The sequence below is a fragment of the Vigna radiata genome, chromosome 5 (assembly GCF_000741045.1).
Source record: "Vigna radiata var. radiata cultivar VC1973A chromosome 5, Vradiata_ver6, whole genome shotgun sequence".
Lineage (NCBI taxonomy): Eukaryota > Viridiplantae > Streptophyta > Magnoliopsida > Fabales > Fabaceae > Vigna > Vigna radiata.
In genome coordinates, this window is record NC_028355.1 from 13438177 (window position 1) to 13463791 (window position 25615).

At 32.4% G+C, this 25615-nt stretch overlaps 3 protein-coding genes across 4 annotated transcripts; 2 read left to right on the top strand and 1 right to left on the bottom strand.

Annotated features, from left to right (window-relative positions):
* The first annotated feature begins 3659 nt into the window (after positions 1-3659).
* On the top strand, positions 3660-5940 carry LOC106761560 (40S ribosomal protein S3a). The gene is made up of 6 exons (XM_014645119.2): positions 3660-3821; positions 3908-4013; positions 4447-4584; positions 4672-4857; positions 5237-5437; positions 5656-5940. Exons 1-6 carry the CDS (start codon positions 3763-3765, stop codon positions 5749-5751), a joined length of 786 nt encoding a protein of 261 aa, XP_014500605.1. The 5' UTR covers positions 3660-3762; the 3' UTR covers positions 5752-5940.
* A 1622-nt stretch (positions 5941-7562) lies between these two features.
* LOC106760802 (proteasome subunit beta type-3-A) lies at positions 7563-13129 on the bottom strand. The gene is made up of 5 exons (XM_014644229.2): positions 12739-13129; positions 10797-10886; positions 10043-10127; positions 8504-8598; positions 7563-7896 (listed from the first exon to the last, which is right to left on the bottom strand). The coding sequence occupies exons 1-5, from the start codon at positions 13032-13034 to the stop codon at positions 7848-7850; spliced, it is 615 nt and encodes a 204-aa protein (XP_014499715.1). The 5' UTR covers positions 13035-13129; the 3' UTR covers positions 7563-7847.
* An 8884-nt stretch (positions 13130-22013) lies between these two features.
* LOC106760922 (TLC domain-containing protein 2) lies at positions 22014-24443 on the top strand. Of its 2 annotated transcripts, XM_014644368.2 has the most exons (4): positions 22014-22256; positions 22376-22441; positions 23062-23339; positions 23771-24443. In XM_014644368.2, exons 1-4 carry the CDS (start codon positions 22202-22204, stop codon positions 24086-24088), a joined length of 717 nt encoding a protein of 238 aa, XP_014499854.1. In that variant the 5' UTR covers positions 22014-22201; the 3' UTR covers positions 24089-24443. The 2 variants fall into 2 exon arrangements, with proteins under 2 accessions (XP_014499854.1, XP_014499853.1); XM_014644367.2 differs by having other exon boundaries at positions 22016-22441.
* The last annotated feature ends 1172 nt before the right edge of the window (positions 24444-25615 follow it).

A 25615-nucleotide genomic window follows, 5' to 3' on the forward strand; every position in this document is an offset into this window, starting at 1 on the left:
AGATGCCTACTTTGTAATAAGTTAACTTTGTTGTTATAGGTACATGGACTCAATCATTGTAGATCAAGGTCGGTCTTCCGTTTACGGATTTGTTGAACCTCAGACCATCCAACGTTGTGGTAACACAGATGAAGTGAAACAAAATTATTTGTAAACATGGATGGCTGAGTCAAACGACATATACCTTGTGCCATACATTGACGGGTATCTCTTGTTTTATGTAAAAGGTAATTAAAGTTTACTTAATTAGTTTACTATCTATTTATGATGTTCCAAACAGGGCTCACTGGCAACTGGTAGTCCTCATTCCCAAAAAAAAATACAGTTGTCTTCTTATGTTCGCTGTATAAGAAGATTAAAGATGATTTGAAAGTCCTGCTTCAAGGGTAAGTGTTTCGCTAAAAATGACTTTTAATTTCATGTCGGCCTTAATTTTTAATGATTTCATACTTAAATTAATATTACTTTCTGTTTTAATGTAAATAGAGTAATGGGTACATCTCGAGGTCAGCTAAATAAAGTGTTGTATCCCAATGTTTGGTGCATTTATAGTTTTAATTCATTTACTTTGTTTTTCAATGATCTTAATTCTTGACTATATTTACTTTGTCATTTTAATGTAACAAACAACTTGATTCATGTGAATGTGGGTACTATGTGATGTCTTGGATTAAGACCATTATTCGAGCTGCCATTACAGATAAGTGGAATGAGGTAATAATCAGGCTTACTTTGAAAACATCAAAAAATCAATTAATTCATTTGAACATATATCAAACCATAATCAATTTTTTTTAATTGTACAGAACTTCAACCATTCATCTGCTCTAACCGAAGGCATGATAAGGCAGATAAGGGAAGAGTGGGCAACTTATCTTATCCAAAACTGGAACTAGAACAAGACTTATTTTTCTTGTTTTCAATAACTTAGGTTTAGTTTAAGTTTATAATTTTTTTTATTGATCTTGGAATGAATTATATTTATTTATAGCTGAAACAAACTGTAATTTATTATAAACAATTGTTCTGGGAAATTTTTCTGATTTTCAGGTGTGGTTATATTCGAAAAATAAAATTTTATTAAAAAAAATTGCCCAGTAGATGTCGGTTAAGGAAAAATCTGACGTCCACATACATCAGTCAATGCACAAAGCGACGTCCAATAAGTAACAGTGCAGAAAATGATCTAGCGCGTTCATACGTCTATTTTGTTGACCACTGACGTCTATGGTAACGTCTATTGTTACTTCGTCTGACGTCTAACGTCTATAACATCTGGCCCACAGGCCAACTCGTACAAGGATGGTTTGTTTTTTAATTTTGTTATTTTGAATTAAAGGTGAAATATGTTTGTAGTGGTTAAACTTAGACCTAAAATTAAAATCATTTTTTATTTAAAATTTTAATTTGATTTTCAAATTTTAAAAATAAATTAATATAATCTTTTTAATTTAATAACTTTTTATGTGTTATGTAAGGATCTGGAAAATGAAACCAAGAGGGACAGGTGTCTTAAGCTTTTGAAATAAGATTTTAAAGACCTATGGACCATAAAAATAGATTTTTTTGAAATCTCTGGTTCATTTGCTTAAAACACCCTCTCTCTAGAAAACTTGTTCTTCAGGGCTCTACCTTCTCTCCTCAATTTCTTCACACTGAACCATTCAATCTTTGAATTGAAGGTGTTCAGGTGTTCCCAGCGTAGAGGACTTCGAAACCCACCGATCAATTTCCCTTTTCTTCAACATTGAAGGTGTTCAGGTGAGTTATGCAAATTCTGTAGAAAAATCTACAGAATTCATGCCTGGGTGCCCCGGAGGGGCGTTGGGCGCCTTCAACTCGCTGTTTCAGCTTAATTTTCACGCCCGGGCGCCCCTAAAGGGCGTTGGGCGCCCTTTTCTATTGTAGCTTTTGTTTTTGATAGTTTGGGGGGTTCCGGATATCCGTTTTGGACGTTCTTTAGGTCGTTCTGGGGGTTTTAGACCCTTCCGGAACTGTTGGTGATGGTCTCAAAGTCATTTTCCTTGTCTAAGTATGAGTTCATTGGATTTTGGATCGTTTGTGGTTTTTTTGAAGTGGAATTAATGTTATATATATGTTTGTATGCAAAGTAAAGTTGAAGAGTTACATGTACATGGTTTTATATGGATTCAGTGATAATGTCACGGTATTTGGCGGTTCATGTCTTGAGTTAAGTTTCAAAGTAAAAGTATGGTTATTGGACGTAATTCCATGATCCTCAAGGGAGGTTACATGGTGGTGCCACTATAGTTTGTCGTGATTGACCGTATGAATGGCCGGAGTTCAGGATGGGGTTGACCTTGACATTCTAATGACCATCCATGCTCAATTAGAGAGTGATGAGTCATGTGGTGAGAATAGCAGGAGGTCCTAGTCTTGGGTGTCTCCATTTTATATGGGCCAAGATGAGTTTGGTTGGACTTACACTTGTGAGTGGTAAGGGTGAAACCCGTTGGCAATGGCTTTGCAAAGCAGTAGAGGCCACCACAAGTGCACAAACCCCTGGAACTCGACATTTCATACTAGTCCGGACGGTCAAATCACGTGGTCTGTCATTGGTATCAATCAAATGCATTCAGTTACAGTTTGTGTTGTATTATTGTCATTACATGCTTGACATACTTGATTGATAACATGTTTTATTTTATTATACCTAGCTTACCCTTGCATTTGTTTGTTGTATGTGCTTGCCTTTCCCCCTTGCGATGATCATCCAATCCTTTGGATGTGAACAGTAGTTGATGATGTACCCTTGGAGTGAGCAGTGGAGAACGAAGAAGACATAGCTTCCAGTTCTTAGGACTTTTTCTAGCTTTTGTTTTGACATGTTCTATATTTTTAGAAACACTCTTTAGGCATCCTTAAATCTTTAGTTGGTCATGTATTTTGGAGAATTATTAAACTTGTATCAAATTTTAAATTTCAGCCATATTTTTGGATGACTGTATGCTTAATACTGTCCTCTATTAACTCCTAACTGCTTTCTCGTACTATAATAGCTGAATCCTATTATATGTATGTCTATATAATATTTGGGATGTCACATGTTATAAGCTAATATTTAAATTAGAAAGTATTAAACAATATAAATAACTCAATTATCAATTTAAAATATTGTTTGACAATTAAAAAAAATGTATCACAGTTAGATTAGGATAACTATGTTTATTTATTTTTAAAATTTAAAGTTCAAGGTTCAACTCCATAGTTGTCTCATAACCTTACCGCAAGAACCGTGTATTTAATAGCATAGATACGTTGTGTTTGGTATTTCTTTTGGTATTCCTAACTTTTAAATAAGGAGTGCATTATATAATACACACACGTTTTCTATTCGTGTATTAACGAAAATCTTTTGTTAATTATTGTGTATTACAATAATAAATCATATGCGAATTATTTTTTTGAAATACAAAAAACGGCAACAAATTTAACTCTTCGAATAAAAAGAAGCATATTTATTCTTTTAAGAGAAAAATAATTTATTGACAATGTAAAAGAAATATTTAACCACACAAAAAAATATATGTAAATGATTTATTAGTTTTAATAATAATAGAATGAAGAAAATTAGAAGTGATAATAACTCCGTATAAAGCGTTCAACACTTTTCCTTAAATTCCTGTTTTGAAGTGATAAATATCTGGTGCACCAAAAAAAAAAAGATGATATATATACATAGTTTTTCTATGTTTATATTCTGAAAACCTATTTGATTCGGTGAGAGGAAGCAAAGAGGTAATGGCAGTGGGAAAGAACAAGAGGATATCGAAAGGGAAAAAGGGCGGCAAGAAGAAGGCGTTAGTGGCCATTACCTTCACCTCTTGACTTTCATCGTTTTCTTGTTTCTTTTTTTCTGTAACTCTCTTTTTGTCTTCTTCTTCAGCGCTGATCCTTTTACCAAGAAGGATTGGTACGACATCAAGGCTCCTTCTGTGTTTCAGGTCAAGAATGTTGGCAAGACTCTCGTCACTCGCACTCAGGGCACCAAGGTATAACACTTTTCTTTTTGCATATACCTTTCAATCATCTTTCGCTTATCTTCGTCTGTTCTCACTATCATATACTAAAATTCTGTGTATGGATCCGTGAAACTGATAAAACTAAAAAATAAAACCCTAAAAGTGGAATTTATTATTCGAGTTAATCCAGCAGGTCACATGCAACGTGTGATTTAAATTATAATAGTAATATATGTTTAAGAACCAAAACGATATTGATTAATTTTGGGATTTAGATGAAATAATGTTGATAATAGAAATATATATTTAAGAACCAAAACGACATCGCTCGACACTTAAAAGTCCGATTACAAACGTTTATAATAAATTTTGCTACGAGTGATTAAGGTTACGTGCAATTTAAATTACTGAGCTTGATGTAGGCTTATATAGATGGTGACTTGATGGATATTTTAAACTACAGATTGCTTCGGATGGACTCAAACATCGAGTGTTTGAGGTTTCGCTGGCTGATCTTCAAGGTGACGAGGACCATGCGTTCAAGAAGATTCGTTTGAGGGCTGAGGATGTTCAAGGGAAAAATGTTCTGACGAACTTCTGGGTATGAAATATGATAGTTGCTGAACCTCCTTTAATTGACTTGCATGATGTTAATCATAGGTAAGATTGTATCTCTGTAAATGTGTAGGGAATGGATTTCACAAACGACAAGTTGAGGTCATTGGTGCGAAAATGGCAAACTTTAATTGAGGCTCATGTCGATGTGAAAACCACTGATAATTATACTTTGAGGATGTTCTGCATTGGGTTTACTAAGAGGCGAAGTAACCAGGTGAAGAGGACCTGTTATGCACAATCGAGCCAAGTTAGACAGGTATAATCACATCCACTTTCTTGCTTCTGATATGCAATGTTGGTTTCTTTTCAATTTGTTTTTCAAATATAATGAGATCGGAATAGAGTCCAGCCTTCATTGGGCTAACTTGTTTGAACATTCTTTTTAATTGAATCTCTCTCTCAATATCGAAAGTACCTAAGAGAATATCAGAAATTTGAAGGATGTGAGCTTAAGTTATATCATTACCTGTTTGTTATAATGTTGCAGTTACGAGATTCTCTTTCTGATTTTCAGAATTGGAGATTGGATTTTGCCTCTTGTTATCTTATATCATCATTACATGTTTTCTCTATTTTTTCAATTGGAGGGTAATTTTGTATATTTAATTGCATAAAACACACCTTTATTTTTTCAGATTCGAAGAAAGATGAGGGAGATAATGATCAACCAAGCAACATCGTGCGATTTGAAAGAACTGGTCCGTAAGTTCATCCCTGAGATGATTGGAAAAGAGATTGAGAAGGCAACTTCCAGTGTCTATCCTCTGCAGAATGTGTTCATTCGTAAAGTCAAAATCCTGAAAGCTCCGAAGTTTGATCTAGGAAAACTGATGGAGGTACGCCCTTTTCATTAAAAAATTTCATACTCCTCTGTTCTTATATGTCAATGAGATAATGATTCTTGTACCTGAATGAAATTTGTCAATCATTCTGGGATCGATCATTACATTATTGAGTGTATTGTTGCTGGTTTTAACCGAAGTTTTTGTATACGCTGAGGATTCATTTTTCCCTCCATTATTTTACTGACACTTCATGCTTGCAATCCTTTTAGATTCATGGAGATTACTCAGAAGATATTGGTACAAAAATGGACAGGCCTGCTGACGAAACAGTGGTTGAGGGAGCCACTGAAGTGGTTGGAGCTTGATTGACTCATAATGCTATTTTGTGTTTTGGAACTGATATTGCTTCTAATTCAGTTTTGTTGACATTTAGAAACTACATTTGTTTTTTAGGCCAAACTTTCTTGTTGGCTTATTAGTTATTTTGTTGTCATCTCCAATAAATAACTGGTGCAATCTTTGAATACTATTTATGAAGATGTATTTATGTCTCATATCAGAATTAAACTTCTACTGACCAGTAATTGCTCCATTTCTTGCACCTTATGAGAGCTTGCTGCATTTTTATTTATTTTTACATTGCATTGAATTCAATTGGGCTTAATGAATCCTATGACAACCCATTTTTGTTAGAAATGTTATACTAATCAAACTCACATGTTTAGAACCTCCATTTAAAAGAAAAGTGTTGATATATTTGTTAACATACTATTATCAATTAAATTTTATAAAATTATAATTAAAATGTCTTACGTTAAGTAAAACTAAAAAGTAAGAAATTTTGTGATGTTTAATAAATTTTGTTTACGTTGTGGATGATGTTAACATTTTTCAATAGATAATTAAGATTTATTATAACGTTGTCATTTTGTGAGTGCTCTATTGTTTCATGAAAGGCCTTGAGGTTTCTTTCTGTACCGTAGTTTGTTTTCAATTTTGTTAATGATTTTGGATTTTAGATTTAAATGTTTCAATTTCTCACGTTACCGTTGACTGTTTTTAGTATTTAGATTTTTTTTACTATTAATTACTTTAGAAATCTAATTTCAGACTTAAGCATACTAATTTTATATATCTGCTATAATTATATATTGAAAATATTTTCTTTATTGTTATTTTCTATGTTTATTTTTGTAAAAAAAAAAATCAATAGAAAAGCAACACAGTAATTTTTAAAGTAAAACTGTAAACAAAATGCCAAAATATATTAGATGCCATTTATTTTTCTACATGACATTTATATATTTAAGGACCTCAACAAGCTGATTGTAGTGTAGTTGTTTAACTCGTTTGTGGTGTGATCAGTGTGAAGTTTCTTCACCCGTTTTTGAGCTTGGAATAATATTATAACGTGCATTTCGGCAATCTCAGTTGCGCACCTGTATGAATTCTTATAATCATGCAATAACTCATAGTAAGGAGTTAACATGCCTTGCATTACATACAAGTCAGTATGCTCATGCACAATATCATGAGGTAAGGCTCGTGCAGAACGTTGACAAATCTTAATTTTGTATGGTGATGGGCAACATTATGATTTAAGTTTTGCCTTTTATTTTACATTTTCGGTATTTTTGTCCAACAAGGATAAAAGTTAAATCTCGTATTTCTTTTCTAATCATTCTATTCATACCCTTTCTTCCTATTCCATTAAGAATAAAACTAGGTCCAGTCATTACCATAAGTTAGCCTATGTCCTTAGCTTGAGGTCTGAATGTTGCCACTTTAAGGACAACAAACCCTACTTAAAAATATATTAATAAACTTTAATTTTTACGTGAATAGATTTAAGTTAACGTAAAACCGTAATTGTAAAAACATGTAATACAAATAACAAAATTTTCTTTAATAAGCTTCTATTGCTTTTCACACGATTCAACAAATCTGGTGTTTAACTAGTGCTTCACTTATTTAGCTTATACACTTAGCCTTAGACCAAGCACAAACAAGGAAAATGGGCGCAAAGTCTGGTCTATTATCATACCTAGTTTGCAGCCGGTCCTTCTAACTGTAGATATGTTTGATTGAGAGAAAAAATAAATTCTCACTTGTTTTCTTTCCTTTGAAAGAGAAGGTAATTTTTTCCAAAAATTATAACTTAATTCGCACACAAGGCTGATTCCAATAGTGTCACTTTTCACTGATAATCTAAACGCTGGAAGGTGCATGTGGTTAAATGCCACAATCACAAGGTATCCTGCACAATTGGTGGTAAAAGATCTTCATTTAAATTCAAGCTAAGTTACAAAATAATAAGAAATGGGTGACTTGGTTGACTTATAGCATGTTTTTTTTTTTTTTTTTCATTTGAAATGGGATTGAACGTCTATCCAATAAAGTTCCCCTTTCACGCTCGGGAACCTCGGAAAGTAGTACGTCTCTAAACAAGCACTCTTAAAAGTTAATCCATTCTTCCTTTCAATATCGTCTCCTTTACTTCGGTTGGGGTGCTGCAGCAAATAAACCAAAAGACTAGTAAGCCATAAAAATTACCATATACGAATGAGAGTCTTAACAAAAATTAAATTAAGAATAAACATCTAAATGCAAACGTCCTAGTTTAGGAGAAGAAAATTTAAAAAAAAATGACTAAGAAAGAAAATAAGTGATAATGGTGAAAAGAAGGCTACGAGATTTTCTTTCAAATCATTACAGGAATCCGATTTCATCCTACCCCCTCCCCCCTCCGGGGCTGCTTTATCAATCACGTATCCTGTGTATATTGTCGGCATTGCTATGTCATCCATGTGGTACCGCATTGACTCTCGTTTTACCTAAACCTAAAATATTTAACTGTCTGTTCTATCATAACCAGGAAAATTAATCGTGACCCACAGAAATTTAAAGAGTAACATGTACCAAAACAGCATCTTTGGAAGTAGATCAGGATTTGTTTTCATTATGCCATTACTGTTTTGTCTAGAATATGGCAAAAGTATCATCAACTACATAAAGTATAAAGTATGGATGCTTAGTGCCTAATTCCAAAATGGTAACAGCAGTATGCCAAAAACTTGTGGTCAACTATGATGAGAAATGGAGAAATCACAAACTTACACAACATAAACATGTCCACCCCAGCCACTTAAACAATCTCGATCTACAGATGATAGAAGCGCTTGGGAGATAGTCTCGAACAATTCCTCTGGTTCCTGAGTCACAATTAAAAAACCAAGGGAACATGAATAAAATCTTCTTCTCGTTAAAGATCATGAAAAAAAATTTAAACATCTTTGAAGTTTCAAGAATATATCATAAGCATGATAAGTTGATAACCCGTGAGAACATGGGAAATCAACTGAAAATTTGAGCCTCTATTCGTAGCAACTTTAGTTTGCAGAACATCTTATTTCATACAACAATTTTGCCCAACATTTAGGTATATTACACTTGATTTGCATTTTGCAGTTGTTATAATCTGTATTAAAAGAACCTTCAACATCAAGTAGACATGCACATAAAATAACACTTTTTTATTTGTACGTACCCCATTTCTAATACCAACATTAAAAACTGAAAATAAATGACTTGCTGATTTGTGTGTAGTGTGATAGAATGATGAGATGTCTTCACTGGAAATGCAAAATGGAGTTTCCTAGTGTTACTATCGACAAAATAATTTATTATAAAGCAGTGTTCCAAATACAAGTCTTATCACTTAAGCAATTCCAATACATCACATCTACTTCTATTTCGAGCCAGCATATGATAGCCACACGTAACAAGCTCTGTGGTAGAAGAACAGCAATGATACTTAAACAGTTTTGATAAGGACTTATGTATTATGGGGGATGGCTAAGTCCCACGTCAAAAAGTGTGAGATACTAAGTGAAGTATTTAAATGTTCGGCTTTCTTCCCTTAATATATAGCTTTTGAAAGTAGGTTTCACAAGTACCTACCAATTGGTATCAGATTAAATATCTACCAATTAATGCAAGAATATAAAATGTTTATTTATTTTATCAGATAAAAGGATAAAAGTACAAAGAACAGACTCCTAATGGAGTTCTTTGTATACAACGACACTGCCCTCCCAAAGGAGTTCATCTTTAAAAGATGGATTACTAAAATACTCCTTCCTGATTATTCTCAAAAAAAACCAGAATACCCAATCTCCTAAAGTTCTGCCAACTCCCAACACATAGAGGTTACTCCCCCCTGTTTTCCTAAAGGCAGGGGTAACATACATGCATATGCATCTATATTCATACACATATAGATACATAGATAAAGATAAAAAAGGATAACTAACTTCTTCCAAAAGATAAATAAAAAAAAGAAAGCTAACTTAATTCAATTTTTCTAGAAATGGATAAAAATAGGATAATTAAATTATTCCAATTTCTAGACTATCCTTGGCTCCCAGGAGATACATCATGTTATCCCATCTATTGTACATGAATGATATTCTGAAGATATGCAAGCAGCTATTCCAATTAAGATTCAGCAACATGCCAACATGTCCATTTGCATATACTTATTTCATAATTTAGTATTAAAACACAAGTACAAACATGATTGCAAGAATTGGCAATTTTATAAAAAAGAAAAAAAAGAGTGATGTCAAAAGCAACAAATTAAATATCGAGACAAACCATGTCAGGCTTAAACATTGACTCGCAAGCACCATAAAGAGACTCAGATGCAGTACCAGCTACAACAAAATCTTTTGCAAGTTCCCTGTCAAAGCAAAAAGCATAAAAAAAAGTTATTACCTATTACCATCACAAACTTATGGCTTCAATGAAAAATAAAAAGATTGTTCTAATAACTAAAGGGGAAAAAAGTTGCTTAGATTTTCAAAAAAGAAGAAATCTAAAAAAAAAAAACAAAGATTAAAGAATACTTAGTGTGGTGTGCATCCAATTGAGAAAACAAAATCAGTTATTTATTTCTTCATTGTCAAAGTTATGTGCATAGAGTTCATTCAACAACACTTCAGGGCACAAGGCAGGGGTACCTTAAATTTCAATAAAATTTAGAAACATTTTTTTCCAACAAATTAGTAGTTTGAAAATAAATAAAACGTCCAGCACACTAAGTATTTAGCTGCAGAAACCAACGTCTGACTATGACAGTTGTGCCACTTTGTTTCTCTCAACAGAAACGATTATTAGGTCATAAAAATTTAAAAAGACGAAAATATTCAGAAACGTCCTCTGATATCTGATTCTAGAGTAGCAAAAATAGCTAGAAATGATATAGTTCAGCAAAATTATTCATATTTGCAGATGCTGTTATTCACCAGTCTCCATATAAATGCATGATAATATCATGTCATTAAAACACTAACCTTGCTAAACACTCTACCGTAAATAAGGGCATAGATTATACAATACTTCAACTTACTTTGCTCCAATCGCATCCATGGTGCAAATGAAAGGTTTATCTTCATCTCCTAGTCCAGCAATTACAGGTTGACAAAAGTATGGACCAAACCTGAAATGCAAAAGAACATATTTTTCTTTTACAGTAATCAAGTGAGGTGACAACTTCCACAAACATAAAATAGAATTATGCATATGATTTAAATTGTGCACAAATATTTCACAAACATATCCACTTCATTGAAATAATGGAGCATTCATTTGCTTCACAAAATATGTCTATTCCTTTTTTGCAGTAATCAGTCAATTGATAGTTATTTAAAGAATAGAAAACTAGATCTTCATACTCTCTAAACATCGTGTTTATTAAGTGGTGAACATTAAATCTAACTTAATCCCACAAAACCAATTTGTAAGGTAAAGTTTGCACTCACATATATAATTTAAATTGATCTTATCTCTAGTCGATGTGGGACTTTCAACACACTCCCTCACACCAAGGTATATACATCTCGTGTGTGAGACTAGACATTAATGAGTGATCTGATAAAAGCCCAATATCGATGGAAACAATATATCCAATAAATAACAAATTTCACCAGAATAAGTTCTAAACCATTAACTCTGATAACATGTTAAGAAGTGGACTTTAAGCTTAACTCAAACCCACAAAACCGGCTTGTAAGGTGAGATTTGCACTTACTTATATACTATAAATTGGCCTTATCACTAGTCAATGTGGAACTTCTAACAGACTCTCCTCACGCCGAAGTATATACATCTCAAGTGTGGGACTAGACATTAATGGATGGTCCGATAACAATCCGGTAATAGGTGGAATGATATGCCCAACAAACACAAATCTCACTAGGATAAGTTCTAATTCATACCTCTGATACCATATTATGAAGTAGACTTTAAGTCTAACTCGATCCCATAAAACTAGCTTGTAATGTAAGATTTGTACTCGAATATATACTCTAAACTAGTCTTATCTATAGTCACTAGTCAATGTGAGACTTCCACCATTGTTCATTAACACATCCCCACACCTCACAAAGGAAAATAAAGCACATTTAGATTGCATGGCCATGGACAAAACTAGAGCAGTTCCGCAAATGTTTTATTGAGTTACAACAATTTTATGTTCACAAAATACAAGAGTCTTATATTACTCTGCACGTTCAGTTAGAAAATATTCCGAGTCAACTTGAATATACACCATCAGTCTAACACTTGAAGTAGCATATTAGAACGAGATATTACATCTTTAACGATGCAACTTTCAGTTTGTTGACAGGAGACATGCTGAGGTAGGAATATGTCTTAGCCATAACTTTTGTTTTTGTATCTCATATTAATAGCAACATCATCACTATTATGTTTTGCTGATGATAACATAATTCTTTCAATAATACCAAGTCTCCCTTCCTCCCCCGAGGATTACCTTAACAATACTAATTCTATTTCCCATCTTCTCTTCCTTACCCCCAACCTTATATATTCGTTCCTTTTATGAAAGATAGAATTACACCATCGGGTTTTAGAGTAAGAAACGGAACATCCAACAAAGTCAATTCCAAAATAAAATACACAGCGACGGCGTTCAATATATAAACAAAACATCTGGATAACGCCACCAAAAAAGAATTTACCTACAAATCGACTATGCAAATTTAACATTTAAAACCAAACAAAAGATTTCAGTTAAACACACGACCGAGCACGGCATCCTGTGGTTGACCGCGAGGCCTAGAACACAGTCTGGAGCTACTACACCGTTACAATAATGGAATGGAAGGATTCAGAATTCACCGTGTTTGGTAACAGCATCTTTATTTATCATGCGATTTTTTATTTTTTTTTTCACTCTCAGATAAAGCAAACAGGCAACGTTATCGATAAAAGTGCATAAGTGCCCTAATCCTAAGAATAATTGATAAAATTAAGACGGAGAGACACACCTTTTCTCGTAGAGAATGGCAGAGACTAGGCTAGCGAAGGTTTCGGGCTTCATATCCCTCTCTTCACGCAGCTGATACAACTTGTGGCGGAAAACTAGGCGCTGGTAGAGCGTCTGAGCGTCGGTGGCGAGGCCCGAGAGACCGATGAAAAGCTTGTCGTGGATCTTGGAAATCCTCTGGAAATCGGTGGCGATAGTCTGGAGCTGAACCCCGAGTCTCCGATCGCTGGCAATGGCGAAGCAGTTCTTCCCCACCATGGCCACTAGGGCACTCCCGTTGTACTCGAAGATCGACATCCTTCGCTGCTGATCAACCAATTTTCTGACTTCGTCACTTACACGGGTATTTGCTAAAATCCGTAGTGTTTGGAACTAAGCCCTAACGTGGTGCTAAATTTAATAAATATATAAATATATCCTTACCTTAATATAATTTATTAATATTGAGGACTAGTTTATAGGATTCTTCGTTATGACAACATTGTCACATATTTTCTAATCTTCTAAGTATAATCTATCACTTTTAGCATTTATTTAAAATAATATATATATATATATATATATATATATATATATCATAAATTTATTTTAAATTAATATAATCGATACATTTTGCTTGTGTACAATTTAAAGAATTTGGTATGCATATATTTTTTATATATTCAAGTTTATATTATATATAAAACATCTCATTTAAATAATTTAAATATATTAAAAAAATACATGTTCAATAAACTAATAACGGTTAATATATATATATATATATATATATATATATATATATATATATATATATATATATATATATGATTTGTTAATGTATGTACGTTTGTTTTTCAGTTGGTACATATTGTTATCCAAAACATAATTATAACTCAATTTTATATACATAACTCTATCCTAAAACTTATTTATTCATCTCTTATATTACAACCCAAAAAGAACATTAACTATATTGATAGATCATCTTCCTCTTCTCAGACCCATCATGTGATAATTTCAAAATTATACAACAAACACAAGCAAACAAACAACACAAAAAAGATAAGCTAATATCAACAGAATAAAACATGGAATTCAAAAAATAGCATATAATATTTTCACTTTCAAACTAAACACAACACCTAAACATATCATAACATCCAGACTTAAACATCCATATACATGTATTATTGTCGAACTCTGACGGGTTGTTCACTTGTGGTGGCTTGTACGTTTCTGCAAAGCCATTGACAATGAGTTTCACCCTACCACACACAAGGTTAATCTGTTAAACGTCTAAGGTCAAGGTAAAGCCCCTAGACTAAGACCTTTTGTTACTCTCACCAGATGTTTCACTCATCTCTACTTGAGAATAAATGACCATTAGAGTGTGAGAATAACCCCAAAGGCTGAGTTCCTACAACAATACATACACTACTTGAAACAAATATCAAGAATTTTTCCTTGGAACTCTTTCCAAACCACACTTAACCATATCCATAACCTCATGCATAAATCATCATATAATTCAATATACATTACTAAACAAGCTTTAAAGTATCAATACATCTCTTATCCATGAGAAATAAATGAGAAGAAAGCAAAATCCTAACCTGGATACAGGGCGCCCAACGATAGAATCCTAACACTCAGTGCTAGACCTTACTTGCTCAGCGAGCTTACCCGACGCCCAACGAGAACGCAAACAGAGAGTTCTCCAAGCCCAACGAGAACTCTCGCCCACCTCTGAAACACACAATCATCCATTACTATTAACTCACCCAATGACCCTAGACTCGTCCAACGCCCAAAACCCACTGTAAAAATGTCGCTCAACACCAAAATGGAGCGCTCAACGCCATACCAGATGACAATAAGATGTTCTTTTGATTTAAATGCAAAAACATGTTTATAGATGAAATTGAGTACCTCTTTCCTCATTTGGTTAGAAAGAAGATGCCCTATATCAACTCAACCACTTAAAAACACCTATAACCAACTCTACACATTATAACAAAAATTTAAAAAACTAAGGCTCTAAGCAAGGAACAGTTGACTCAAAAACAGACCCCGAGCTTTCAGTTTTATTACAAACTTACTCCTTTAGATTTTCATGTATTAAAACCCTTAAAATGGACCAAAAACAACCAAAACTAAACCTAATAGCTAATTACCAATCCAACATCGCATTTATGGTTTATTAAATAAATAAGTTTGTAATGATCTAAAACACATCCTCAACATCAATTATAGTTTTAAAATCACTCTTATAGAAAATTCACTTACCAAAACCTCAATTCAGACCGAAATTGAGCCAACAAAACTCCTTTTTCACTACTTTTAACTAGGGATGGCAGAAAAATCTGTACCTGCGGGTAAAATTTGCTACGGGTATTTAGTATTTGCGGGTACCTCACTAGTACAAAAATCATATTTTATGACGTACAAAAACGAACTATGACGTACATAGTTTTGTACGTTATAATAGGTCTACATATTTTATGACGTAGCAAAAATTTACATTATCTGAACATATTATGACACTGTTTCTAAAATCAGTCCATTTTTTTNATATGAATATTGNAGAAAATTGTTTCGAATTGATATTGAGTAAAATTATCTATTTTCACCCCATGTTATATGTTACTTTTAGACTTTTATCTACTTATTTACCTAAATATTATTATATTTTTATATTGTAAAAAAANAGANTAATAAAGAATTAAAATAAAATTANAAAAATAGTATTTTAAAAGGTTAAGTATTATTTTGATAACTTTTCTTNCCTATATTTCTTCTTTCAGCTTTTTCTTCCATTTCTTTTATAACATGAGTAATGTTCAAGCCGATATTGAAGAACCACGAGAAGCCGAGGAAGTATTTTATGATGCATTGGGTGAATTTTGTGATACTGCCGAAGAAGAAAATGGAAAGGAACAACCTCCTCTTTATAGTTTGATAAGACAGGAAATATCTAGAAATTTGCTTGCAATAAGACCGGAAATATCTAGAAATTTGCTTACATCGTATTACCTATTTGTTCTAACATTTATGACTAATGCTGATGGTATTGATGCTATAACTCTCAAATGAAAACGGCTTGGAATAGTTTGTTTATCAGGCTTCTGCTTATACCGATAAATGAAAATTGATCAGGAAAACATAAAACTTAATACTCTATAAATGAATTCCATAACAATGCACAAAAGTTCATATATCGAAGATTCATATGAAAATTGAAGTCATAATATTTCAGACATTACATAGTCCTAAAGCTAGTTTATTTAAGAAAATCCTATGTTAATATAATAGCTAGCTATCATTGCTACAATGCACCATAACACAAATATGAAATTATTCCAACCCCTTACAAAAACTTCAAGTGTAGATTCAATTTTTAGGATGGTCATCATAAACAAAACGTTAACCGCAACCATGACTGAGATTCTGAGGACGTGTGAAGGAATAATACTGCAAAGCACAATAACGCATCTCCCGGCAAGAAGATAAGTCAATGTTGATAGTGCCGATACTATTATAAATATTATTATTCCACCTCTTATATTTCTAAACTTGAAAATAGGAGTTTCATTTATCGGTATAAGCAGAAGTCTGATAAACAAACTATTCCAAGCCGTTTTCATTTGAGAGTTATAGCATCAATACCATCAGCATTAGTCATAAATGTTAGAACAAATAGGTAATACGATGCAAGCAAATTTCTAGATATTTCCGGTCTTATTGCAAGCAAATTTCTAGATATTTCCTGTCTTATCAAACTATAAAGAGGAGGTTGTTCCTTTCCATTTTCTTCTTCGGCAGTATCACAAAATTCACCCAATGCATCATAAAATACTTCCTCGGCTTCTCGTGGTTCTTCAATATCGGCTTGAACATTACTCATGTTATAAAAGAAATGGAAGAAAAAGCTGAAAGAAGAAATATAGGAAAGAAAAGTTATCAAAATAATACTTAACCTTTTAAAATACTATTTTTNTAATTTTATTTTAATTCTTTATTANTCTNTTTTTTTACAATATAAAAATATAATAATATTTAGGTAAATAAGTAGATAAAAGTCTAAAAGTAACATATAACATGGGGTGAAAATAGATAATTTTACTCAATATCAATTCGAAACAATTTTCTNCAATATTCATATNAAAAAAATGGACTGATTTTAGAAACAGTGTCATAATATGTTCAGATAATGTAAATTTTTGCTACGTCATAAAATATGTAGACCTATTATAACGTACAAAACTATGTACGTCATAGTTCGTTTTTGTACGTCATAAAATATGATTTTTGTACTAGTGCCTCTTACCCGCGGGTAGAGGGTATTTTAATACCCGCTTGTTAACGGGTCGGGTTCGGGTATCACCCTATTCGTACCGCGGGTACCCGCTACCCGTTTAAGAGATGAAATTACAATTTTATCTTGTTGAGTTTTCTTACTTTGGTATACTCTATGCCTCTGCCATCAAAGTTCTTCAAATCCTGACTGCTGATTTTGCAAATCCTCTACTACCGTCAAGTTCTCCAAAACCTCTTCTCTAAAAGCTAAAATCCAAAAACAAAATTAACCATTTTCTCTTCTCTTCTCTGATTTTGCATTTCTTATACACTGTTGTTGTTGGTTATCTTATGCGAAGAGGAACTAGATCCAGCTGAAGTAGTCACGACAACTCTTTATTCGGTGTTTGTTGATAGAATGGTGTTGCAATTACTTTGGTCTGGTTATCTTGTCCATTTAATCTGAAGCAGCCCACGTGTTTGAGTTATTGACTCAATGAAGAGTATTTTAACAAAAGTTGTTTAAAGCGATAGGAATATGTTTTCTTCTTCTCTTTCACCAAACCTTGCAGAATGTGGAATTGTTGTTAAAAGCCTTTGAACTTGAATCATCCAGTACTAACTTACATTTCCTTTGTTTAATCTTTATATGTAGTGATCTAGTTGACTGGTTAGGCGTTGAGGAAATTGGACTCTTCAATTTCAAGCCAATTGCGAGACTTATACCTCTGGAAATTCATATTCAGGTATGTGGAGATATGTGTTTATCTTGTTCAACTAAAGTTTAATGTGTTTATCTTGTTAGGCGTTGAAGTTATTCTTCTTCAACTAAAGTTTGATATGTTTATCCTGTAGTTGATACTGAGATATGTGTGTGAATATGACATGCATATATACATAGAGATTAGTAAATACGGTTGAGTACCTTAAGTAATTTTGTGGATGTTTTAAGGTTGTAGCTTGACCCTTGATTCCTACCTTTGAAGTCTATCGAGCTTTGGGGGTTAATGCACATGTATATGATGCTACTTGTTTTAAGAAAATAACATTTGCATCACTTTTAACCATCTCCAAAGGATAAAAAATAGTCAAACCCTGCATTGTTCTTCAATAGATGTTTAAATAGACACATCATGACTTATATATTAAGGTATGAAGTTCAAGTTAATCAACCTCATGCTTCAAAACAACAAATAAGAAATCCATCATTGAGTCCTATAAATTTTCAAGTTAAACAAACATTGATAGAATAAATGAGGAATACATGAACAAGCAACTACATAATGACCTAAAGAATAACTACATAAAATTTACTATTTTAGTTATTCATTGTTTCCTTTAATGATGATTTGAGAAGAATTTAATAATGCAGAATTGACCTCAATTAGTTCATAATAAAGCACTGACATACACCTAAAACCAGAATGTCTCTGATTATATGATGTATCATATTTTTGTTTCCTGCTTTGTTACTACTAGATTTTACAAATTCTTCTCTGAGGAAAAATATTTCATATGATAATCATAAGAAATAATGTTCCTATGCAACTAAGTTAACACCCCAGAATTAAGAAAGTGTTCCCTACAAAGAAAAAACCAACTAGGTAAAACATATGAGAAGCAAAATTGAAGAATCCAAAAGGATAAAGCCAATACCCTCAAAAACACATCTATAGCAATATTTTAAAACGTACAAACTACAAAACTAGTACCATGCCAAGTAATTAAAAATTTTAGAACAATGAAAACATAGCATTAATTGTTGAAGATTGAATTGGATAAAAATAAGCTTACTTCCTCTAAGTTACTGTAACAAGCAGGGGATACAAGCTCTAAAGCACAACTATTTCTTACTAATGTACGGCGTCGAACAAATGATACTGCAACAGATCTTGAACTACTAGATGATGTTGGCTGGCACAGGGTCATGAATATATGTTTTAACTTGTATTAATTTGAATTTAAGTTTTAATTTGTACTAATTTGAATTAATTTGTATTAATTTGAATTATTTTTACTATTAATTTGTATTAATTTGAATTTAAGTTTAACTTTTATTTATTTATCCATTAACTTTGGATATATGTTTTAAATATTATTTGTACTTTTTTTGCAATTTAATTTGAATTTTTTCATTTAAAAACTTATAAAATATTTTTTTTTTAAATATTTGCGGGTTGAAAGCCGATATCCAACGGGTATCCGTGGGTTGAAAAAAATTCGTGGGTTTTTTTAAGGCAGGTATCCAGTGAGTAGCGGGGAGGGTAGCGGGTACAATTTTACCTCGCGGATCGGGTTGCGAGTAGGCACTATCCGTGTCCGACCCAACCAGTTGTCATCCCTACTTTCAACTCTATAGGAGATTTATACTTCTTAGAACTCCAAAATAGTAGCATCATATATTAAATCAAGCATCATTTCACAACACACCATTATATTCACCAATAGACAAATATTCACTCATTAAGATACACATGTAGTAAAATTACTTACATGTGTCTTTGACATCAAATCAAACAAAAAGGAGTAGAAATTGACTTACTTTTATAAAAAAATCTGATATGGTAAAGTTGTAGACCTCATTGTCGTTTAGACACTTCCTAATTATCAAAGAGATAACTCAAAAGCTAAAAATATAAGAGAAAATATAGAGAAAATATAAAGAAAAAGTTTTAGAAAATATGTGTTTTAGATAATGAAAAAAGTTTATAAAATTTTATTTATATTATCACATTTATATAATAATGTATAATATAATCGTATAATTACATTCTTTCTATTTAATTTTTAATGATATTTTAATTTCATAATGATTGACGCTGATGTTAAAAAAATTGAAAAAAGAAACAAAACATAGTTAAAAAGAGAGTAAAGCATAATAAAAAGAAATTCATGAAATTAGGTTGAGCTAGAAATAAAATATTTTTATAACAGATAAAAAAGTTGGACACAATATAGTTACAACAACTCATTTAGAACTAACATACCAACCCATTAGAAAAAACATAATTACAAGCATTTACTAAATTAAAGTTGTAATTATTTAATTCATTACATATAATATAAAAAGCTTCAAACTTGTGAACCAAAGGTTATAAGTAATGTTAAAATTTATAATTTATAAAAATTAAGAAATAAACTAATATGATATTTTAATTCTTTAATTTATTATAATTATGTACTGGGTTAAAAATCTTTAATTCTTAATTATAAATATTACTTTCATATATGTTTTGTTAAATACATTAAAAAAAATGAAAAAAAAACATTTTTTTTAAATTTTATTTAAAAATAAATATTTTTTAACTAGTATATGTTATCTATTTTAAACTTTATTACGGTTTTCATTAAATTGCTTTTTTGAAAGTTAAATAAGAATATATGTTTAAATTGTTCTCTAATTTTAAACAAGATAAAATTATTAAATATATGGACACAAATACAGTAAGGAGAAAGAAATCACATTGATATTGAAAATTGAGAATACATAATTTAAATACCGGAAAATTTGTAAATAAAAATAACACTGCTAGTTAAAAATTAAAATCGCAGTCATGTTTGAAATGTATTAATAAGGGGTAAAAATGTAAGAACGTGATATAAGGATTATTCTATCACATAAAGCATATTCCCTTCACGTATGCAACATGAACGGTTTAGATTCGTCTTGGAATAATATGTTTTTTTTTTCTTTTACGATGCAATTTTTATTTATTACAGAAATTGACATTAAAAAAAAAAGTTTAATATCAATTTTGGTTCGTTGAATTTATGTGGTTCTCTTGTTGTTGAGTTGTTTAGAGTGATTCTATGTTTTTTTGTAAAAATTGTTCAAGTTAGTTCTTTTAGCCGGTAGTATTAAAAACGTTTAAGGACATAATCTCCACTCAGTCAATATTAAATGACTTGTGCACTTATTCATTAAGTGACAAGTGAATTACGTGACAATATCAGGTTTTAGTGGTTCTTTAGGAAGAAGAAGATGAAATCGTAATTTTGGTCTCGTGATTATAAATCATAACCTGTGCATACTCATTCATTCATAAGAGTCTACAAATCTATGATTATTTTGTAAATAGTTTATTCATGCAGTAAATGAAAGACATTTATAATTACAATTATTTGACGCACTCTAGTAGCTTGAGTGTTAAAGTATTTTTTATAAACGTACAATTGTCCCATTATAGAAGACGAGTAGCAAGGAAAAAGGTGAAAAATAAACCTTTCATTAAAAAAATCATGCCAGATACATTAAGCCATAACAATTACCATTACCTAAAGTTATCTTTAGTTTATATGACTTTTCTTTCATTCAAGTCATGGTATAACTTTCCCACATTTATAACTTCATTGTAATAAAATAAATATTTTAAATGAAATTCAAAACCTCAAGTAATAAGTATTTGCAACTTCATTGTACATTTCAAAATATTAAAATCAAGACCGAGAGGCCATACTGTTTTTTGAACGTTGGATATATTGACAGTTGAAAGGTGTAAATCCATAGTTAACAAATATTAATATAGATATTGCTCTTTGAATTTAGTTTTTATAATTTCTCTTTAGTTTATCAAATTACCCTTTTCTTTGTAAACTGAATCACAACTACGATTCATTTAGAAAAAAAAAATGCTACCATTTGTTATGTGTGAATTGAAACTTTATCTTTAAACATTTCTTGAAATTAAAAGACAATTATTATTTTTATTATTTTTGTGTCCACTTTTAAAACCATATTTTTAAGTGTTTTCTCACCATACTAGTTGTTGCAATATTTTACTCTTCTAATACTCTTCTCTCTCGAAGTATCTATACTTAAGAAAAAAAAATTAAAATATCTTAATTTGTTTTTATGAAATAGTTTTAAATTCTTTTATAATTAAGTACATGCATATGATAAATATTTAAGAAATCATATAATCTGTTAAATAATATATACAATTATTCATATTGAGGTATTATTTAAAAAGTTAGGTGTAAGAATATATAAGAGAGAATAAGGTAAAATTAAATTTGCGTAGGTACGATACCGTTCCCTTGGATTCAAGCAATTAAGACAAATTTATCGTTGCAGTTGATTGAGAGGACTGAAGATCAGGGAAGAGGACCAAATAAAAGTAGCGCCTTGTTTGGTTGGATGGAATAAGAATAATAAGAAGAAGAAGCAAAAGCAGCCATGGCAATGGATGAAGGAAAGCGGAATGCGGTGGAGAAGTTCTTCTTTGCGACTCTACTTCTCTGGTTAGGCTCCGTTTGTTTTCAGGTTTTGTTGAATCAGCGGTGGGAGCTTCTCTCCGTCATAGCAGGTTCAATCTTCTATCAGACATCTAATAGCATCATCCGATTCTTCTTCTCCGCAGATAAAGATCCTCTCTTCGTTAACACTTCCGTTTCTCTTCTCCACTCTCTCCTCACTTCCGCTTCAGGTCATTTCTCTTTTCACTTTCACCAATTCTATAATTTTCTTATAACTTCGCCTCTTTTTTTATTATCACTTTCTTTCGATGCTTTTCGGGCCACCCAATTTCCATAACCAGAGAGCAGAGTTTGAAATTGAACTTATCTTTTGTAAAAGAGAAGTAATAATTATATGAATTACGGCTGAGCGCTAGCAGCTTCAGCAAACCTTTGCTTGAATTGAAAATCGGTTGAGGGAGAGTGTTTCAGTAATATCCATTAATCAAGCGTTCCACGAGTCTAGTTTTCTAATTGACCGTGAATCTCCAAAATCCTCTCGTTTTTCATTTAGGTCATGTTTGAATGAGTTTGTCCGTAGAAGCATTTACAGGAGAAAAATTATTTTGTTTCTTCTGAAAGCAGATTTTAAGTTATGCGTAGCCTAAGTTATGTTTATGAAGTTATCTTATTTCGATTTTTCTTACCAGACAAGACCTTAAGCTAATTTCCTGCATTTCTGTGGGTGGTTCTTTGCTAAAATTCTTTCTGTTGGATCGATGAGTATCCCGTATAGATATTGTGGTTTTTAATACCTTTTCTCCTTTCTCTTCTCATCGGGTTCTTGCTGTTATTGCCTTTTCTTTTGCAGTGATCTTCATCTTGTTCAGAGAGTTGTTAGGTACTGGGCCAAGTGGAATGTTTGACCACTCACAGTTGGTTGAACATACTTGGCCTTGGGCTTTTGAAGCATTGAGCTTCTCATGTGGTTACTTTGCGTATGATCAGTGGGATATGCTTCATTATCGCTTGTATAATGGTTGGATCCCCTCTATCCTTGTGCATCATCTGGTTCTTCTTATTTGTTTCACTCTTGCTTTGTATCGAAATGTTACCATCAACTACCTTATTCTCACTCTTATCTGTGAGGTAAGCCACATTTCCTTTGAAACTCTTCCTTTTTGTGTGTACTTGTTTATATCTAATGTTTTTTTTTCTTCAAAAGACTAGAATTTTGGGACTAAGGTTTTCCCCCTTTCCTAAGCTGTATGTGATGTTCGTAGAAAGATATTGCTAGATAGTGGTAAAGCACTGTGTCCATGAGAAAAATTGTTAGATTGTTGTGAATCACATGATCCCCATTAATTTTTATGAGACATAGTTGAGCATTTTAGTAAGTAAGAATTAGTAACACATGATTACATATTGTGTAAAGATTAGTTTGAACCGAGACTATCTCACCTCAAATCAAGTTATAATTTCTCATTTGTATGAATCTGTGTTGTTAAGCCCTGACTATACATACTACTCACTGGTGACTGTACAAACTAAGGAATACTTATTTGTGATGTATGGCTCAGCTGCATTCCATCTTTCTTCATGTGAGAAAAGTGAGACGAATGGCCGGTATTCGGGATGCAAAGAGCATTCATGTTAAGTTAGAATGGTTTCTGAATTGGGTCACCTTCTGTGTGGCAAGATCTGTACCTCACATTCTCATCACAGCCAAGCTCATGAAGGATGCTCATAAATTTCAAAAGGGTGTAGAGCTACCACTGGCTCTGTTGGGCATGGCTGGGATGAATTTGCTCAACATTGGTCTTGGTATGGATCTTCTCAAAGCCTTTAAGAGAGAAAGGAAGTCTCAGCAGCGAAATCTTCATGACCACCGTGAATGACAGAAGAGAAAAAGTACAATACTGTACTCTTTTTGGTGTATGTACAATAATCTTTAATCTTCAGCTGAAGTGAAAAACCGGAGGGAAACGGTGCAGAATGCATGGAGAGGATTGTGTATGAATATGTTCAGCCCTTAGTTTTTTAAATGCAACACAAATAGATTATTTGTAATTTTCCCTAAAAATTATTTTGAAGCATCAAGCATGTATGAGAATATGAGAAATTTAAATGCTTCCAATCGAAACGTTTCGGGTTGAAATAACTTGGATTTAGACCCACGAGTTTAGCATAGTATTACTTTTTTTGTAATGCTTCTAATGTTATGTTTGTCCAGTTTGTTTTGGTGTTTTGGTACATTTAATTTTAAAAGTCTTAATATGATAGTTGACGTATCCGTAAATATAATTATCTAAAACTTTAATACGATGGTTTATGTTTTTAAAAGTGATTTGTTTCTGCTACCTATCTTAAGATCATTCAAATTTTCAACACGTCGACTGGTTCGATTAGCTTATTAACATTTTTGTTTAAAATGACCAAAATAAATTGTCTTAAAAAATATAGTATGTCACATAAGACTTTGAAAACTTAATGCATTAAAATGCATAAACACCATACCCATACTTTTTAAAAGTAGTATTTAGCTTTTTTGAAAGCAATCATCATACCATAAACTCGACTCAGATTTAACCAGTAAAAATATCTAATATAATAATAAATATTAAAAATTGTATTAATAATCTGTATGCATAACATAATCACTTTAATACAGTAAAAAAAAAAACCCTAGCAAATTGTAACACCCCGGCAACTTACAAGGACTGTTGACTGCCCCCACACATCACTCCCCGCCCTCGTCAGTGCCCGGGTGTCACATGCCCACCAGCTTCCGTCTGGTTCGTCCTCGAACCACACCGTACTGGGAGAGGCTAGGCTCTGATACCATCTGTAACACCCCGGCAACTTACAAGGGAAAACTTCCAGTGTGCTTTGTCCTCACTCGCACACTTTCCAGGAAAACTTCCCGGAAGGTCACCCATCCCAGAATTTCTCCAGGCTAAGCACGCTTAACCATGGAGTTCTTATGGGTTAGGCTATCGAAAAGTAAATGCATTTTGGTGATATGAGTAGCCAAATCAATTCCTTTAAGCTACCCTTCAACTGTATAGTCTCATACCTATACAGTCTCCAGATCCCTCTCATTCCGGTGTATGTTCGATTCGTCCATGTGCCCCTTCCACTCGAAGCCTGCCAGGAGCGGCTCCTTGTCCGTGCCCCCTGCACCATGCTTCTTGCACCGGCGATCACTCCCCGCCCTCGTCAGTGCCCGGGTGTCACACAAATCACAATAATAAGATGTAATAATACATTACTAGTGCCAAATAAGTTGAAACTAATTACATGATATAATTATATATAAATTCATAAAAACATAACTTTTGGAGGAACAATCTAAAAACCTAGTTAATTTTTTTAAGTAATTGAAGTTTAATAAAATATTATCATTATTGAATAATGTTTGAAAA

Bases quoted from the DNA above. Each gene is read 5' to 3' on its own strand.
- LOC106760922 (XM_014644367.2), top strand. From the start codon at position 22,192: ATGGCAATGGATGAAGGAAAGCGGAATGCGGTGGAGAAGTTCTTCTTT. The intron at 22,442-23,061 runs GTCATTTCTCTT...TTTCTTTTGCAG, and splicing joins TCTCCTCACTTCCGCTTCAG to TGATCTTCATCTTGTTCAGA. The intron at 23,340-23,770 runs GTAAGCCACATT...TGTATGGCTCAG, and splicing joins TTCTCACTCTTATCTGTGAG to CTGCATTCCATCTTTCTTCA.
- LOC106761560 (XM_014645119.2), top strand. From the start codon at position 3,763: ATGGCAGTGGGAAAGAACAAGAGGATATCGAAAGGGAAAAAGGGCGGC. The intron at 4,014-4,446 runs GTATAACACTTT...TTTAAACTACAG, and splicing joins CTCGCACTCAGGGCACCAAG to ATTGCTTCGGATGGACTCAA. The intron at 4,858-5,236 runs GTATAATCACAT...TTATTTTTTCAG, and splicing joins AATCGAGCCAAGTTAGACAG to ATTCGAAGAAAGATGAGGGA.
- LOC106760802 (XM_014644229.2), bottom strand. From the start codon at position 13,034: ATGTCGATCTTCGAGTACAACGGGAGTGCCCTAGTGGCCATGGTGGGG. The intron at 10,887-12,738 runs GTGTGTCTCTCC...TTTGCATTTCAG, and splicing joins GCCATTCTCTACGAGAAAAG to GTTTGGTCCATACTTTTGTC. The intron at 10,128-10,796 runs GTAAGTTGAAGT...TTGCTTTGACAG, and splicing joins ATGGATGCGATTGGAGCAAA to GGAACTTGCAAAAGATTTTG.